Here is a 16,306-nt window from a genome sequence, read left to right as displayed (position 1 = left end):
CTAAGGAGTGGGCTGTTGAAGCAGGGGAGAAGCAAATGCTGCTGGGGAATCAAGGAACTGTAAGAGTGGAGTTTTGAATAACCCTCAGGAAATGTCGGGCAGTGACCTGGGAAGCCAGTAGTTGATCCCAAGAACCCTATTAGAAAGAGGATAGTCTAACCCAAGTCAATGGATAAAACTTTTCTGGAATTGTTGGAGAGCCAGGAAAATGCTAGCCTTCTTCCCTCACCATTGTAAAAGGGTAACCATGGAAGTAGGATCACCTGGGAAGCACTGGTTTTCAGTTAAGGGAAACATTTGAAAGGAGCAGCCAAGAGTCAGTGAGATGGGGCTGCATGCTCCAGTGGAGGGAGTTTTTATCACTAACTTTGTTTAGAGTTGCTGATGCATGGTGATTAAAAAGAAAAAAGAAGACCGGCTTTTATTATTGCTTTTAATTCCCGATAGACAATGCATCTTTTATTTCTTGTACCCTACTTGAAATTCTATTGGAAAGGAGTATTCTAGGAAATTTTTGAGGCTATGTGAGGGTATAAAAGGATTACTGAAAACTAGATGGAAAGGGTTAGGAGTAGTTCGAAAAGAGGAGGATAAATGTGGCAGAAATGTCTTTCTGCACTAACTTGAGGCAAGGGCTAATACGATATTTGCAACATTCTTTCAGTAACCCTCTCCTCACATCTTGTCCTATATTCTGGATTCCCAGGTTTAAGTCCTTGTTTCACAGCTGTTTATATCTCTGCATTTCTAACTCAGGTGAACTCAGATGGCTAGGTTGGAACTGATTACAACCAACAGGAAAATGTACATGACTCTTATTTATGGGTTTTCACTTCCAGCATGAAAAATATTTACCCCCCTGGAGTTGCAAGAACTATTCCCAAGGGAAGTGGCTCATAGCGGAAATGCTTTCAAGTTGTTTCTTCCTTTTTTGATTTTACTGAATAGACCCTTTAAATATCACCAGGAGTCTGAGGTTTTCAACCGTCATCAGGATACACCAGTGTTTTGTCCCCTGGAGGGAAAGAAAGAGGTTCAGTAACAGCCGTTGTTGCAACTACCCATCACTGACACTGACCCAAGCCGGGGCAGACCACTGCCACTGAGGGAACCTGTCATCCATGTGTGTTAGGGTCATGGGGGTGGGATGGGGTTGAAAGATTCTGCTCTTTTTTAAAATTGAAGGACCCTTAATTTACAATGTTGTGTTAGTTTCTGGTGTACACCAAAGTGATTCAGTCATACATATACATAAACGTTCTTTTTCATATTCTTTTCCATTACGGTTTATCACAGGATATTGAATATAGTTCCCTGTGCTATACAATAGGACCTTGTTGTTTATTCATTCTCTATATAATGGTTTGCATCTGCTAATCCCAATCTCCCAATCGAACACTCCCCCATCCTCACCCGTGCTTGGAAACCACAAGCCTGTTCTCTATGTCTGTGAGTCTCTTTCTGTTTCATAGATAAAGAACATGTGGTATATATATATATATATATATATATATATATATATATACACACAGTGGAATATGACATCACTTATATGTGGAATCTAAAATATGACACAAATTAAGGATTCTGCTCTTGAACGTCAGTAACATGAAAGCAGGAACTTCTAGTGTGGGTCAATCCTGAGGCATATAACTATTTAGCACATGCAACCGTAAATAAGAAACCCTATCTGGGTAGTAATTTGTGTCTGGTTTTGTCTTGTTAACAGTAGGCAGGTAGAGTCCCTCTAATCAAAATATTTGTCTTTGCTGTAGTTCTCAAAGTGTGGTCCCCAGACCAGCAGAACCAGCATCACCTGGAAACTTCTTAGAAATGCAGATTTTCAGACCCCGCCTCACTGCTTCTGGATCAGAAACTCTGGAGGCAATCAAGCAATCTGCACTTCAACAAGCCCTCCAGGTGATCCTGACATTAGCGCAAATTAGGGACCCAAGGGGCCAGGTGGTGCTGCACTCAGACCAGACTGCTCATTAGAATCACCTGGGTAACTTTTAACAAAATACGGATGCTGGAGCCCCCGAACCAGACTGTGATGTAATTAGAGTGGTGTGGGGCCCTGGCATCAGAACTTTTTCTAAGTTCAGATAATTCCAATGATAGTCACAGTTGAGAACTGTCGCTTTAGAGCAATATAAGAAGGAGCTCTTTAATTTAGGACTCTGTGATAAATTCAAAAATAATTTATTAAAACAATTTAATGTATTTTACTAGGATGTTAATTTAAGCATGCTTATATAGAATAACCCACAAATAACGTAAGATTTAAGAGGGGGGATCTTGTCTGGTTTTTATTTTTCACTATTGTTATCCTGAGCACCTGGGGCAGTGCTTGGCACATAGTAAGTGCTCAAGTAACTCTGTTGACTAATTGAATTAATCAATTAAAGACTGGAGTTCCAATAGGAACTTGCCTTTACACGGCACAAAGGAACCAGTAAGCGCTCTGAGCCAGAAGAATAGTATCTTTTTCTGGGGCTGGCGTGAGTTCATCTCCTTGTGGTTCTGTGGGTTCTCTGTGAATCCTCTTTGTTCTTGTCCCATGCTAATCTGTACCAGGATGTCACTGCTTTGTATCAGGATTCACATTACATTTGCAGGAACTGGTCTCTGCTTAGGCCCTTAGCCAGAACACCCACTGAGTCGAGTCTCATCACCCGGATGGTTAGAGGCGCGATACCGGCACTGGTTATGTTATCTCCCTTCTTTTCTCTGGGCTGGCTTCTCCACCTCCTCTCCCCCAGACCTCCACCTTTGGACAGGTGCTGCCACCTGGCCTGCCTATGTTTTGATCTGCGCACTCTTCCCTGTTGGAGTTCCCTAGAGCTCACGGAGAGGTTCTCTTTGCTTGGTGGGCAAAACTTTCTGAGTGGGGTTTAAGCCAAAACGGGATTTCCCAGCAGGCAGAAACAGGTTCACCATGCTGCTGCTGCTGCTCAGACCCCTGTGGCAATAGCACCTCCAGTGTGTGCCTGTTAAAGATTTCTTGTTCAATGTTGAGTAAGCCACATCACCTAAAAATGAAGTAGCAGATTTGTTTAGAAACTGCCTCTAATTCAGTAGGGCAGATTACTTCCCTGAAACATTTTTGATGGGAGTTCCATACTGGTTAATCTAATTAAGATGTGTTGTTAATGCTGTTTTATTTACTGCATAAGTTTTTAAAAAACAAACAAACAAAAACGGTAGAACCTCCCACTACCAGCAATTATTCTGAAGTCTTTTTTCCCCTCTTGTTTGCTGTAGCTTCCTTTTAGACTGAAGTTACCTGTGTCTCCAGATAGGAGGGAGGTCAAGATTTTGTACTTAATATTTTGCCCAGTTCTTACTGAAGTTTCACTAAAGCAAAGGGAGGGTGTTACTGAAGTTCATGGTGTTTCCAAACCATTTGCATTTGTATACTCATCTCTTAGAGTGCAATACGCACATAAATATTATCCAAAATTATACAAAAATTCTCCATTTCTACATGAAAGCTTCTTGTCCCTTCAACTACACTCAGGTCCAGAGGCTTAAACAAAATCCTTTTCAGATTATTGTTAATGCTGTGCCTGATTCTGCAGCAGCTGTTGCTTTTGAACAGTATGATGCTTCTCCTCCCCCAAGAGGAGTGGAAAAGGCCTCCTCTGCCGCACTCTCAACCTTCGTCAACTCAAGGAGCATAAAACAGACTGAGAGAAGAACCTAGGATTCCTGTTTGGGAATTCAGTGCAGAGCTTAAACACTATTGAGTTTTGCCACTTCCTGACATTGACTTTCATAGCAACAGTTTAATTTGGAGAAAAGCTGCTACCTCAAATGGCTGAAGGTATTTATGTGGAAAATTTTCCAAATGATTGACTTTACTGTGTTGCTATTTTCTTTCCCCATGAATATGTGAGTATTTGGCTTTCTCCCAGGAGTTTTTCTGCATCACTTCTCTTTAGGCAAAGACATTTTTCTATCCAGACTGGGAAAAGAAAGATGTACCAAGAGCTTCCCCCTTTACAGTGAATTATTATTTGAGTTTAAACGATAACATCTCTAAGAATGAAGAATTTGAGTGTGTCTGTTTCCTGAAACCTTCCCTTGGCCAATCTTCATGGTAGTCAGAGTCGTCTTGATCATCACTTTGGAGCCAATGCAACTGTGATCAGCTTCCTCCAGCACTGCCCTGCCTCTCTCCTCCCCGTTGGCATCAGTCTTACTGAAGGGGTTGTCTCTGCTCCCTCTTACTTCCTTATCTCCCGCTAATTCTTCAGCCACCTCTCTAATGCCGAGGTCGCCAATGGCTCCCTGTTATTTAATCCAATGATTATCTGATATTATAACTGATTTGTAGCATGTGACATTGCTGTTCCCATCTTCCTTTGCTTCTTTGCCACCATTTCTCCTCATTCTCTTAGTTTCCTCCTCTTCTGCCCCTTTCTTAAAAGTTGCTTCCTTGGGTTGTAGCAGAGTGGGGAAATTAAACTGATAATATCCCCCACCTTTTGAAAAGAAATTAAACTTCTAAATAGATGAATAAATATATATGTCTAGAATTGAAACTCTGTGAGAGCCGGGTTGTTTTGTTTTAATCAGCATGGATCACCCACCCTAGAACGGTGCTTGGCACAGAGTGGGCACCCAGCCAACGAATGAATGAATGATATAAAATTTATAAATACTGAAAATATATATAGAAAAGAAGGAAAAAAAGTTGTTTCCTTGGGAACCAATGCAAGGCCTGCCTCTCTTCTTACTCTGCAGTCTCTTCCTGGCTGGTGCCATCTGTCCCTCGGACTCAATCCCATGCCATTGATAAAGATCCCCATCCACTGCTCCAGCCCAGATCTTACAACAGCAGATCTATGTCTAAACTGAACCTGATTCCTTCTCTTCCTGTTTTCTCTAAGTCCCCAGTTTTAGTGAGGGATGCCATTGTTCATCATGCAAGACAGAAACCTTAACTTCCTCTCCCCTCTTCCCAAAAAAAACACTAACGATTCCTACTTATTCTATTTTCTACATAAATTTTAAATACATGTCTTCTCCCTAACTCCTACCAGCACCCCTCCCTCTGCCCTAATTCAAGAAACCATCAACTTGCATCTGGATAATTCTCTCTGGTCTTGCTTCCTTGCAATCCATCTTCCATATTATAGGAGAGAGCTTTCTGATCCCATTGCCCTGATCAAAGCCCTCATGCTTGCAAAGCCCCCGCCGTCTGGCCTCTCTTGCCTCCCCAGCCTCAGCTCTTGGCACTCCTCACCTTACATCTTTCATTTTTGGTCATTCCAGATATTTTTCAGTTCTTCAAAAGTACCGTGCTCTTCCACCTTCTGGGCCTTCATATTGCTATTTCTTTTTTTCTACCTAGAACATTCTTTCTATTCTCTCCCCATCTGGAGAATTCCTGCTCCCTTTTTAGATCTGAAATTCAGACCACTTCCTGTTGGATGCTCCCCTGAATGCCCCAAGTCTGGCAAAGGTACCTCTCCCATGACCTCTGCCCCATTGTCCCATCAGAGCAAGAGTCCCCCTGTGTCATAATTGCCTGGGTCTTTGTATCGGCATTATATGGTCGCTTCTGTGAGGACAGGAGTGTGTCTCCTGTGTTGAAATCGTATCTCCAGTGCTTAGCACAGTGATGGATGCAGAGAGGTGCTCAAATTTTTGTTGAAGCAATGAGTGAGCCTCCAAGTAAAGCATGAGCCAGCTTTCTTTACCACACAGCCTCAGATGCCTCACTCTGCAACCTCTTCCTCGCTAGTCAAGCTCCTCCAAATAAAACACCTATTACTTTCCCACAAAGCAGCCAAAACTTTGCTGCAGACAAAGCAACCTATACATCCAGAGGAAGAGAAACTTTTCAAAAGTTCTGAGAATTAACATATGGTAATTGTCAAATCCCAGGGTGTCTTTTAATTGAACCTTCACAGTAGTTCACTTAGCTTGTACTCAGTGCTTAAACTGAGTAGAACCTCATTAGGGAGGTTGTGTCATGCCTTAGTGAACGTGGAGGGAAAGAGAAATAGAACTTTCCATGACAGGGAGGCGGCAAAGAAGGGGAGCAATCTGGTCTTCAGATTCTTTAATCCATGTAGCTGACTGTACTGACTCCTGAAATGGGAGATGATGGCGGAGAACAGCCACAGCCATCAGGCTGTGAGGCTAGGATCTTCCTTCCAAACCCCATTCTGGGTTTTGTCCTCGAAAAGCATCTGCTGCCTGCTTCCCTTCTCTCCTTTCCCAGAGCACCTTCTTCAGTGCCAGCCTCAGGAGCAACCTGATTTTAAAGAGGGTTTCCTCCCCAGGAGCAAATCATTGAGGGAACCATGTAACTACCAGGTTCAGCCCTCCAGTGCTTTTCTTGGCCTCTCTGTCACTGCTCATCCACTTTCTCTGTTCTAGCCACCATGAACCCTTTCCTGCTCAGGGCTGTGACGAGGTGGGGCAAGTGAGGCCCCCAGGGGTGCAAAACTGAAGAAGTCGCCCACTCTTGGATGCCAGCGCTGCACGTGCAGGAGCCTGAATGCGAGTGCCTCCCTGGACTCACCCCCATTCCGGCTCCTGCTCTGTCCCACCTCGGTCACCGTGTCTCCTGGCCTTCTAGTCCTCCAGACCCAGCTCAGACGCTGCCTCCTCTAAAGAGCTCTTGCTGAAGCTCACCAGTCTCTCTCACAGCCCAGCAAGTAGTCATCGCACCTTCCTCTGAATTCTCGGTGGACCTTATTTATACCTCTCTGAAGACACTGTATACCTTGTTTAGTTCTTGGGCTTGTCTGTGTCTCTGTTAAACTACAAACTGTTTAAGAACAGTCGTTTTCTCAGTGTGCTTTCAATATCTAGCACAGGGTTTGGCACACATAAGTCAGTGAGGTGAGTGGGGTTGTCAGGAGGAGACGAGAGAAGAGCATAGTGGTTAGTTGCGTGGAGGCGAGAGGGTGAGGAGTAGGCATGGGCCCTGGGGCCAGTCTGCCTGGGTTTGACCTCAGGCTCTGCCATTTACTGGGTGTGAGAGCTTGGACAATTTACGTCACTTGTCTATGCCTCCATTTCTTTATCTTTAAAATGGGATCAATAGTGATACCCTAACGTGGGATCAATAGAGGTACCCCAACATGTGATGTCTAATTGAGCTAAAAGAGGTAAAGCCCTTAGCACAAGACTTGGTGCCTAGTGAACACCTCAGTAAATGTCGGGATTCAGAATAAAAAAGGGTCTAGCGAAGGGATATCCATGGAAAATGCAGGTGTGCGCGCTAAGGGTAAAGCACATTTGTGACTGATGCCATAGAGGAAGTTAAATCTAAACCGTTAATGATAGAAGACAGAGGCAACGGCCACCTACTCCCTCGAGAACCCAGGTGCCTACTGTTTTTGAAAAGACAAATCTTATCTCTACAAAGAAGATGGTTAGGGAGGCTGCCTGAAAAGGCAGCCGAGGAGACCCAAATGAACCTGGGAGTATTAAAACAGATATTTAAATATGCCGTTTTAATATCTGCTGTTAAGGGGGATGGAAACAGAATGCTAAGGGAAAGTCATGTTTTTGCTGCCATCTACAGTCAAAGTGCAGTTTTCAAAGTTTCTTAACACACACACACACACACACACACACACACACACATAGTTATGAATAACAGTATAGAGTTTGGTTTAAAGTCTAGTAATTGAGATACTTTGGGCATATTATTCTAGTATTTTATTTACCAGTGTTTCTAAAATTATGTATATTTAATCAGTAATATAGCCTTTTTAACATCTCAAATTGTGTTAGAACTTATCAGATGACATTTCATACAAAGATTTTAATGAAGAAAGAGATAGATTTGATTTTACCCCATGTTTTCCTGCCCCATGACCTGCAGTTCTATGATTGTTATTAGAATTATTATAAATTGTATTTTATACAAGCATCCTTTATTGTTTTGATATGAGAAATCAACCAAAAGCAAGTAAGAACAGTATGACAGTGATGTCACTTATGAGTTGCCTTCTGTCCCTATGCACCCATCCACGTAATCTCCATTATCATGATGTTTTCCTAACTTTCCTGTGCATTATTTTTAAAGGGTTAAATATAGACGAGAATTATTGGAAAAGCGTTTGATGGAGAAAAAAGAAGTGACCCTTCAAGAAGCACTTGAAGAAGCAGAGAGAGAGAAGCGAATAGAAGCCCTGAGGAAACAGGTGTTTTTAATTTGGAAAATTTCATGGGTGGTTTAAAAAAATATTTCTAAGTGCTCTTAATAACATTATTACTAGGGCTTAGTTCATGAAATCTGCTATATAAAATGTAACTTTCCCAAATTGGGACACTGGTCTTCATTGCTGGGAGCAATTAGATTTATGTTGAACCATTTCCAGTTTCTTAGTGTATTAAAAGAATTTTATCAGCACCTTTAAAATAGCTCTCCCAAGATTTAAATGCATCCATATTACCTCTAGTTTATAAGCTGAATAGTATCCATGTACAGCAGTGAAACTCTGCATCTAGCCGAAGGATTTTACTCTCCTCGAAAAAATGTGGTGGAGATTGAGCAAGATAATCCTCCCTAGGGTAGGAACCTCTGTTTGGAAACATCCCACAGTCAACAAACAGGTTAAAAACCACTTTATAAAAATACTGTTTTTGTGGAGAAATAAAAGTCTCCCATTGCTTTGGCTCGTAAAAGTAGGCAAAAGTTCCGAAGGTAGTAGTCGGCAAGAGCAAGAATTTAAGACCTTGGGAAATGTAATAAAATAGTTCTACTTGGTAATTTTTCATAGTTTTTAACCTGAAAGTGATTAGCTCAACTCACAAGCTCTAAAGTCTTCATTGACACCATTTCCCAGCTGATAGGAAATGACTGTCTGGTTTCTCTTCTCTGTCAGTGAAGGCAGTATAGAATCTTGGGTAAGAACTTGGCCTCTGGTGTCCTTCAAAACTGGTACAACCTGGTTCACTACTTACTGACAGAGAAAACTTAGGTCTTTTAACCTCCCTAAGCTTCATTTCTTCCTCTGAAAAATGGGAATCATAATAATAGTACCTACTTCACAAGTTTGTAGTAATGTGCATTCACATTACTCTTCTAAATGCTTTTAGCTTTTAGGTTTTACCTCATTTAATCTCTACCACAACCCTATGATGTAGGAATTATTATTATTCCTACTTCATAGAAAACTGAGGAGGCCCAGAGGTTCCCCAAAGTCACATAGCTAGTAAATGTCAAACTGGATTCAAACCAAGGAAGTCTAGTTAAATGAAATATTTAGTAAAGAGGAAGTGTAAATGCATACAACTATTATATCATCTTTTATAAAATAGATTATAGAAATATATTCCTATACTTTGAATTTAAGTCCTGGTCATCTTAGATTCAACAAAATTTAAATTATTCAATCATTAGCAAATAGTGATATACCATGGTCTTCGGGAGACAAAACTTAATGTCACTCTTACTAAACACATTCTTGTTCAAAATATAATTTTGATAACTACAGAGTCCATATGATTAGGATTCTTTCCATCTGTGAGCCCTTTGAAAGAGGAAATATCTGTGCCCGTTATCTGTAATCAGTGTTTAGAACTACAGTAAAAGACATTTTGGCTAGGAAACCTATAATAATTAAAGTATGTTCAACCCCCAGTTATGTCATTACAATTTCTAAATGGCATTAAAAATGCCATTTTCTTAATGCTAATTCTTGACTTTAGGAATTAACAGGCAGGTGTTATTAATGGTGCATATAATTTACAAAATTAGTGGCTTCTTTTCATTAGGATACAGGTTTGAACAATTTCAATTATCATAAAGGACAAGGGCATTTGGGTTGAAACGACTCTGCAGTTTTTCACTGGAAGGGGAAACAATGGTTTTTAACAGTCCCTGGAAATCTAGTTGCCTGGTACAATGAAAACTCACCCGTCTTGCTGAATAATGCCAACACACATGACTTTACCCATAAATGACATGCTCTAGATTCAGCTTAATCAGATTAAACTTTCTAGAAAGCTTCATGGGGTTGTTACCATGGCCGTAGATTGCTAGTGGTTAAAAATTAATGTTTTCTACTTTTGGTTACTTTCAAGGTGGTTGAATATGTGGGTTTTCTATATAAAATTTCCCTTGACTTTGGATGAAAAAGAAATTTTTATCTAAATTTAATCATAACTGTAATTATGTAATCTTTAATAAAATTTCTTGACTTTAATGGACATTATCATTAATAATGTTGCCCAGAAGCATTTTGCTTGTATCTTGTTCCAAGTAGCCATGCTTTTTCTTCTTTTAGGTTGCTATTGTTGCTCAATTTGATCCTGTTAGAATGATGTCAGACACAACGGCATCAAAAGCGAGGATGGGTATTGGAATCGAAGAAGAATTTATTCTTCAAAAGCCACTCTTCACATTGAATACATATAATGAACAGCAGGTAATTATGGAAATTAGCACGATTGATGCAAAAGCCATGATGATAAGAATTGTAGAAGTGTGTGTTTTGGGTTACAAATTATTTTCAATATTTACATTTAAATACCATCCGTATTAGCATAATTTTTATTTCTAAATGAGAGCACATAATTACTGAACAATTCTTAATATAAAATAGTTGATAGGTGACCATAGAACAAAACACTTTATGTAAAAATGTTGTCATTGAAAATTATTTTAATCTAAAAAATAATTTTATAAAATTTTAAAGTTGTGTTAATACTGTATTTTGTTTAAATATTTATCATATTCAGAATTTTTAATGCATAACATAAATCCTATTAAAGAAACAACTAATGATACTGATAAGACAAAGCAGAGGGAAGCTTTCTGAAATTAAAATGAACAGAAAATAATGTATCAGAGCTAATGATGAAACATTGGCTGTGGGAAAAGGTATTAAGAGGTTATTTAACTGTTTCTAGGAACTTCTGAATCATTTTAATCTGTTTCTATAGCTGAGAAAGGATTTTTAAAAGTTTTTTTAGATGGATGGATGGAAGAGAAGGAGCCAGGACATATGAATGAATGGATATCACTGAAGTTAAGGGAGAAAGTAGTTGTTAAATTTACAAATCTAAGAAAAGCTAAATGCTTATTTAATTATTTAAAAAACAGGAAACTTCATCCATTCACTCACTGACAAATAAATAGAGTGTGCCTCATTTATGCGCTGCATACTTTGCTAGGGAATAAAAAGATGAACAATACACATATTAATTGGGCAAATATTTATGGAACATATACTGTATCTGGCACTGAGCCTGGTGCCAGGGCTGCATCCTGAGCAAGATAAACTTGTCCTGTGTGGAGGAAGTGAGCAGGGGAGTTGCGTTAGGAAGGAAAGTAGCATGCATGGGAATAACTCCACTAGGGTGAGATTGCCTCCGGCTAAGGGCTGCAGCGTCAAGAGGAGGGGAATGAACGGGCAGCCCTGAATGGGAAGTCAGAGAAATGGAAAAGAGGAAACTAAGCTCCATCTTAGTTGAGGAATTTTGGCAGCAGTGACAGAATTCATTCCAGATAATTTAAGTTAAAAACAAACAACAGCAAAACTGGATTGGGGAGAGGGGTGGGTGTAGGGAGAGGGATTAATTAGAAAATGCACGGGTATCTCCAGAAGCCAAAGCAGGGAGGGCAGTTGGGCTTACAAAGAATTGAAATCAGAAGCTGAAAAGCTTTCAGGTACCTGGGCTGAGGAAATAAGTGCTTAACCAAGCAGAAGAGGGTGACCCTTAACCGGTATGTGTTCAGTGTAAGGTACATGGTAAGGGTGGGTGCTGGGGGATGAGACTGGAGACATAAATTCCAGTCAGACTGTGAAAAGTATAGTAGATCTTACTTGCTAAGACTTTTGACCTTTATCCTGTGAGCAGAGGTGAGACTTTGAAGCAGGTGAATTATATAATCAGCTTTATGTTATAGCAATGTGTCCTGAATGGAAAATTGGTGGAGGTGGAGTCAGGTCCTTTGAAGATGGTGGAGCTCTCATAGAAGTGGCATGGAGTCGGGGGAGGGTGGCCTGGCAGGGGCATGGATGGCTCTGGCTGAGAAGAGGAGGGGGATAATGAGTGAGGGTGATTCTAAACTAGGCAGTGAGTGATATTGAGAAGAGCCTGCGTTTTGGATTGAAATCCACATCCACTATTTACCGGCTGTGTGAACTTGTGTAAGCTATTAACATCTTTATGTCTTGTTTACTTCATCTGTAAAACAATTTGTAATGTCAATTGCCTAGAATATTGTCTGGCACCTAGTAGTAATTCAGTAAATTACAATCATTAGGTGGTGCTGCCATTAACCATATAAGAATTCAGAAGGAAAAGCAGACTTAGGGAGAGAGCATTTATTTTGTTCATATCAGGTTTAGGTTGAAGATGTCTAATACGCACTTACAGGAAACTGATGGGCTTCATCTGGGTAGGAGAATTGGGGAAATGGAGGTCAGTATGTGAGGGAGATCTTCATTTCACTTGATACGTATTGAAAAAAACAGAATTACGAAAACATTTTAAAACTCACAGTTCTGGAGCTGGGGGGAAAAAAGGTGAATCCTGGAGATAATGAGGACGTCAACAGCACACAGGTGGAGCATGAATCCTTCAAAGTGGATGAGAGTGACCAGGGAGACTCTTTTGGAGCAAAAGAGGAGAAACCTAGGTCTAAGGCTCAAATACGTTGCTTTTCAGGCACAAATCTCAGTGTTATTCCTGACATATGCATCGTTGCCCCTAGTCCCTGTATTGATCAGTTGCCAAGTTCTATTGATTCTTCCCTTCATAGTGTTTTGGACAGTTCTCTCTTCCTTGCTACCAGCCAATTTTAGGCATTTATTATTTCATGTCTAGACAATTGTAGTCGATTCTTAAGCACTCTCCCTGCCTCCGTCTCTTCTTTCTCTGCCACCTTAATTTATCCTGAACTTGTAATCAGATGCATCTTCTTATGCAACAGCAATGATTATATTAGTTCCATGCTGAAAACAGAAACACAACCTCAGTAGCTCCCCCAGACTCCTTGGCATAGCCTTCAAGCCTTTAAAATACAAGTCCCAGTCTTAGAAGTGTCCTTTTTCAGTGTTCCCCAATGGTACCAAGTACTCTACCCAGATTACCCTGATCCCAACTTAACCTATTTCGTCTCTGAGTTTGCATATGCCTTTCTTTCTTGATCTCTCTTCCTCCCCCAGCCCCATCCCCAGCTTTATAGAAGAGTAAGTTGAACTTTAAAGTTAGCTCAAGTGGTCCTCCTTACCTGAGACCATCCTAGTCTCATTGGCACCAGGAGATGTCTCTCCGTATTCTACTACTCTTGGAGCATCTGTCACATGTTGCCACGGACTGTAGTTACCTGTGTACATTTTTTTACCTCTGTTAGTGTAAGAGCTCCTTGAAGGAGGGGTTGCTTTCAATGGCTTATTATCCCATCCTCTAGGGGGACTTCAAGTTCATGTAAAATGTTTCATTAGCTGAAAGCCATACGTGGCCACCTTCTTATCATTGCAAACAGTGTCTGTTGACATTAATATTCATAGAAGGAGGAATAATGTCCAATCAGCTATAAATGAAAAGGGAAATTGAACTACTCATATGTCTATACCCCTTAGAGTCAGACTGATGGAAGCATTTTCTAGTTCTGCTTGAAATAGAAATCTGGCCTTGGAAGAAAAGTTCTATTGATTTTGTTTTTCAAGTAGTGGCCATGTGTTTGAACTTAATTTACATATTTCCAAATGATGGAGAAATTAAAATGTCTGTTTAAAGACAGATTTACAAGGTTGTGGTTTAGGTTTATTTTAATCAATGGTTGTTTATATTTTATAATTACAGCTAACAATAAATAACAAATCAATGATCGTACTGAAAGTAAGCTTCTTTTATCCCATCTTTTAATAATTTTAATGTTTTATTTTGACTAATCTAGTATACAATATTCTGTACATCTTATGTTGGAAACCACTGATATACTGGAAAGTGATAATGTCAAAAAGGTTTGGATATTTTCAGTAAGTTCAGAATATAGTCACTGTATACACAGAATTTACTGTCATCTAGTCATCTATCCAGTAAAAACAAATTACACGGCTTGGGGAAATACAGAACTAAATGATAAAATTTACTTCAATGAAATGCTATTTATTTAAATCATTTTATTTCTACAGATAATTTCTGACCCTAGACTTCGTTTTGAGTTAGCACTTCGAGAAGCTGGACTTCATAAAACATTTTATGCCAAGGAGATATTACCAAAAATCGGTCCTCAAAAACCTCCAAGAAAGGATACAGAGTCTACTGTATTCAAAATCTAGAGTTCATCCTCAAATCATGTTATACATAAATAAGATTTTTCTTTGAATACATTTATATGGATAACAATACTACTTTCTAAAATTTTTTCAAATATCAGACATAGAAATCATAGCATCTGTTAAAAACAACTTTTTCTTTTATGATTCTTAGACTTTTATGCACTATTTCCAATATCTTTGTTATGTTTAATAGTACTAAATTCTCCAAAGACTATGGAACTTAATTATGACACATATGGGACATATATTATCATTTAGTAAATTGAATTTTGGAGGTTGCATTATGCCATAAAAAGAGCTCAAAATAACCATTTGCAAAAATTACAGTTTATGTTGCTACTACCTACTAATGTTCATTTCTGCTTATTATTTCAGAATTTGAGTTTTTTAATTATGGAAGTTTCATTATCATTAATACTTCTATTATTTCTCGATTATTATAAGAGGAGACTCAACCTTTCTCTAAATTTAGAAGCCAATTTGGTATACCATGTTTACTGCAAACCAATCATCCAAACAACTTCATTTTGCAAATTTGCCTGTAAGAATAAATTAGAAATAGCATTTCAAGCATAAGGATATCTGTTTTGGCTTGGAAAAATGTATTTGTATGGTTGTTTGGAAGGAATGTTTTAAAATTCAGAATGCTATCAAAATTTCCATGTTATCTATTAAATATCTAGATGATTTTATAGAAAGGAAGTGTTTCAAATAAAACTCAAGCATAATTTTTTACTATTTCTAAACAATCACACAAATACAAGTAGCTGGTGATACACAGCAGGAGGTAGTGTCACTATTTTGAGAACCATGGAATTGATACTTGTGGTTATGATGAAAATATTAGTTGAGGTTTGGGCAGCAGCCTAGATGCTGGCTATGCCCAGACTCAGACCTTATTAATTTTCTTTGTTTTTAAAAATAGTATTAATAATAGTTATCATTCATTGAGCACAAACTGTGCTCAGTACCCTATATGTACTTTACATATAATGTCTTACTTGACCATCATAACAACCTTATGAGATTGTCATCCGCATTTTACAGATAAGGAAATAAATTCAGGAAGGTAAAATAATATGCCCTACATCAGTTGTTTGTCAAACTGTGGGTCATTAAATCAATCTAGTGAGTCCTGACCAGTATTTTTTAAATGACACAAAATAAAATAAATCTGAAATCCATGTGTGATTTGAGTTTCATCCCCTATCAGTTCCACAAGAATTTCTCTTGTTTGGTTACCCTCTTTCTCTCCTATGTCTTCAAGTTCTCCTTCAGCATACATATATGCTCAAATAAATTCCACTTAAAAAATCAATTTCCATTAACCCCACATTTTCCCCTAGCCACCAGGCTATTTCTCTGCTCCTCTTCTTAAGTGAACGTCTTGAAAATGTTGCCTCTAGATATTTGGTTTCTTCTCACTTTCTAGTTACGGTCACTCGTTCTGAGCTAGCTTTGCCCTCACCCTCCACTGACACTGCTCTTAGCAAGGGCACCAGTGAACTCCATACTGACAAATTTGATGACCATTTTCAGTCTTCATCTTACTGACTTCATGGCAGCTTTTAACTCTGTTGACAACCACCCCATCTTGGAACATGTTCTTCTCTTGGCTTCTATGACACCAGTCTGCTTTACCTCCTGTTTCTTTAGTCACTCCTCAATCTTCTTGGCTGACGTCTCCATCTCCATTGATCTCTAAGTGATGGAGAGTTCTGGGATTAGACCTTCTAGCTGTCTTTCTTTACTGTTGAATCGCCCAAGGGAAGATCCTTAAACACTATATTTTAGTTTTAGTTATAAAATTATGTCTGAGTGTCTTTTAATCTATAGGCCTCCCCCTCCATCCTTGTTTTTTTCCCTTGAAATGTATTTGTTTGAAAAAACAAATATATTTACATGCAGAATTTCTTATGTTGGAGTTTTTTGATGGTGTCCTCCTGGTGTAGTTTAATATGTTCCTCTGTCCTGTGTTCTTTGTGTGTGCTATAAATTGGTAGTTGAACTTAGAAGCTATATTAGATTTAGGTTTT

The 16,306-nt window shown here is 39.2% G+C and overlaps 2 protein-coding genes across 3 annotated transcripts in view; one reads left to right on the top strand and one right to left on the bottom strand.

Moving 5' to 3' along the window:
- PKP4 (plakophilin 4) overlaps window positions 1–16,306 on the bottom strand; it is a 961,933-nt gene that overhangs the window by 510,867 nt on the left and 434,760 nt on the right. The window lies entirely within an intron of this gene.
- CCDC148 (coiled-coil domain containing 148) overlaps window positions 1–16,306 on the top strand; it is a 338,775-nt gene that overhangs the window by 252,949 nt on the left and 69,520 nt on the right. Inside the window, exons 13-15 of one of the 2 annotated variants that reach the window (XM_004276786.3) lie at window positions 8,057–8,174; window positions 10,263–10,403; window positions 14,124–15,343. In XM_004276786.3, coding sequence (XP_004276834.1) covers window positions 8,057–8,174; window positions 10,263–10,403; window positions 14,124–14,270 — 406 coding nt within the window. In that variant the 3' untranslated portion in view covers window positions 14,271–15,343. Of the gene's footprint in view, window positions 1–8,056; window positions 8,175–10,262; window positions 10,404–14,123; window positions 15,344–16,306 lie in introns of those variants that run through there. The other variant, XM_049712716.1, reaches the window with a different exon arrangement.

Source organism: Orcinus orca, chromosome 7 (assembly GCF_937001465.1).
Source record: "Orcinus orca chromosome 7, mOrcOrc1.1, whole genome shotgun sequence".
NCBI lineage: Eukaryota > Metazoa > Chordata > Mammalia > Artiodactyla > Delphinidae > Orcinus > Orcinus orca.
The sequence above is the reverse complement of the archived record's forward strand: the minus strand, read 5'-3'. Positions and strand labels throughout refer to the sequence as shown.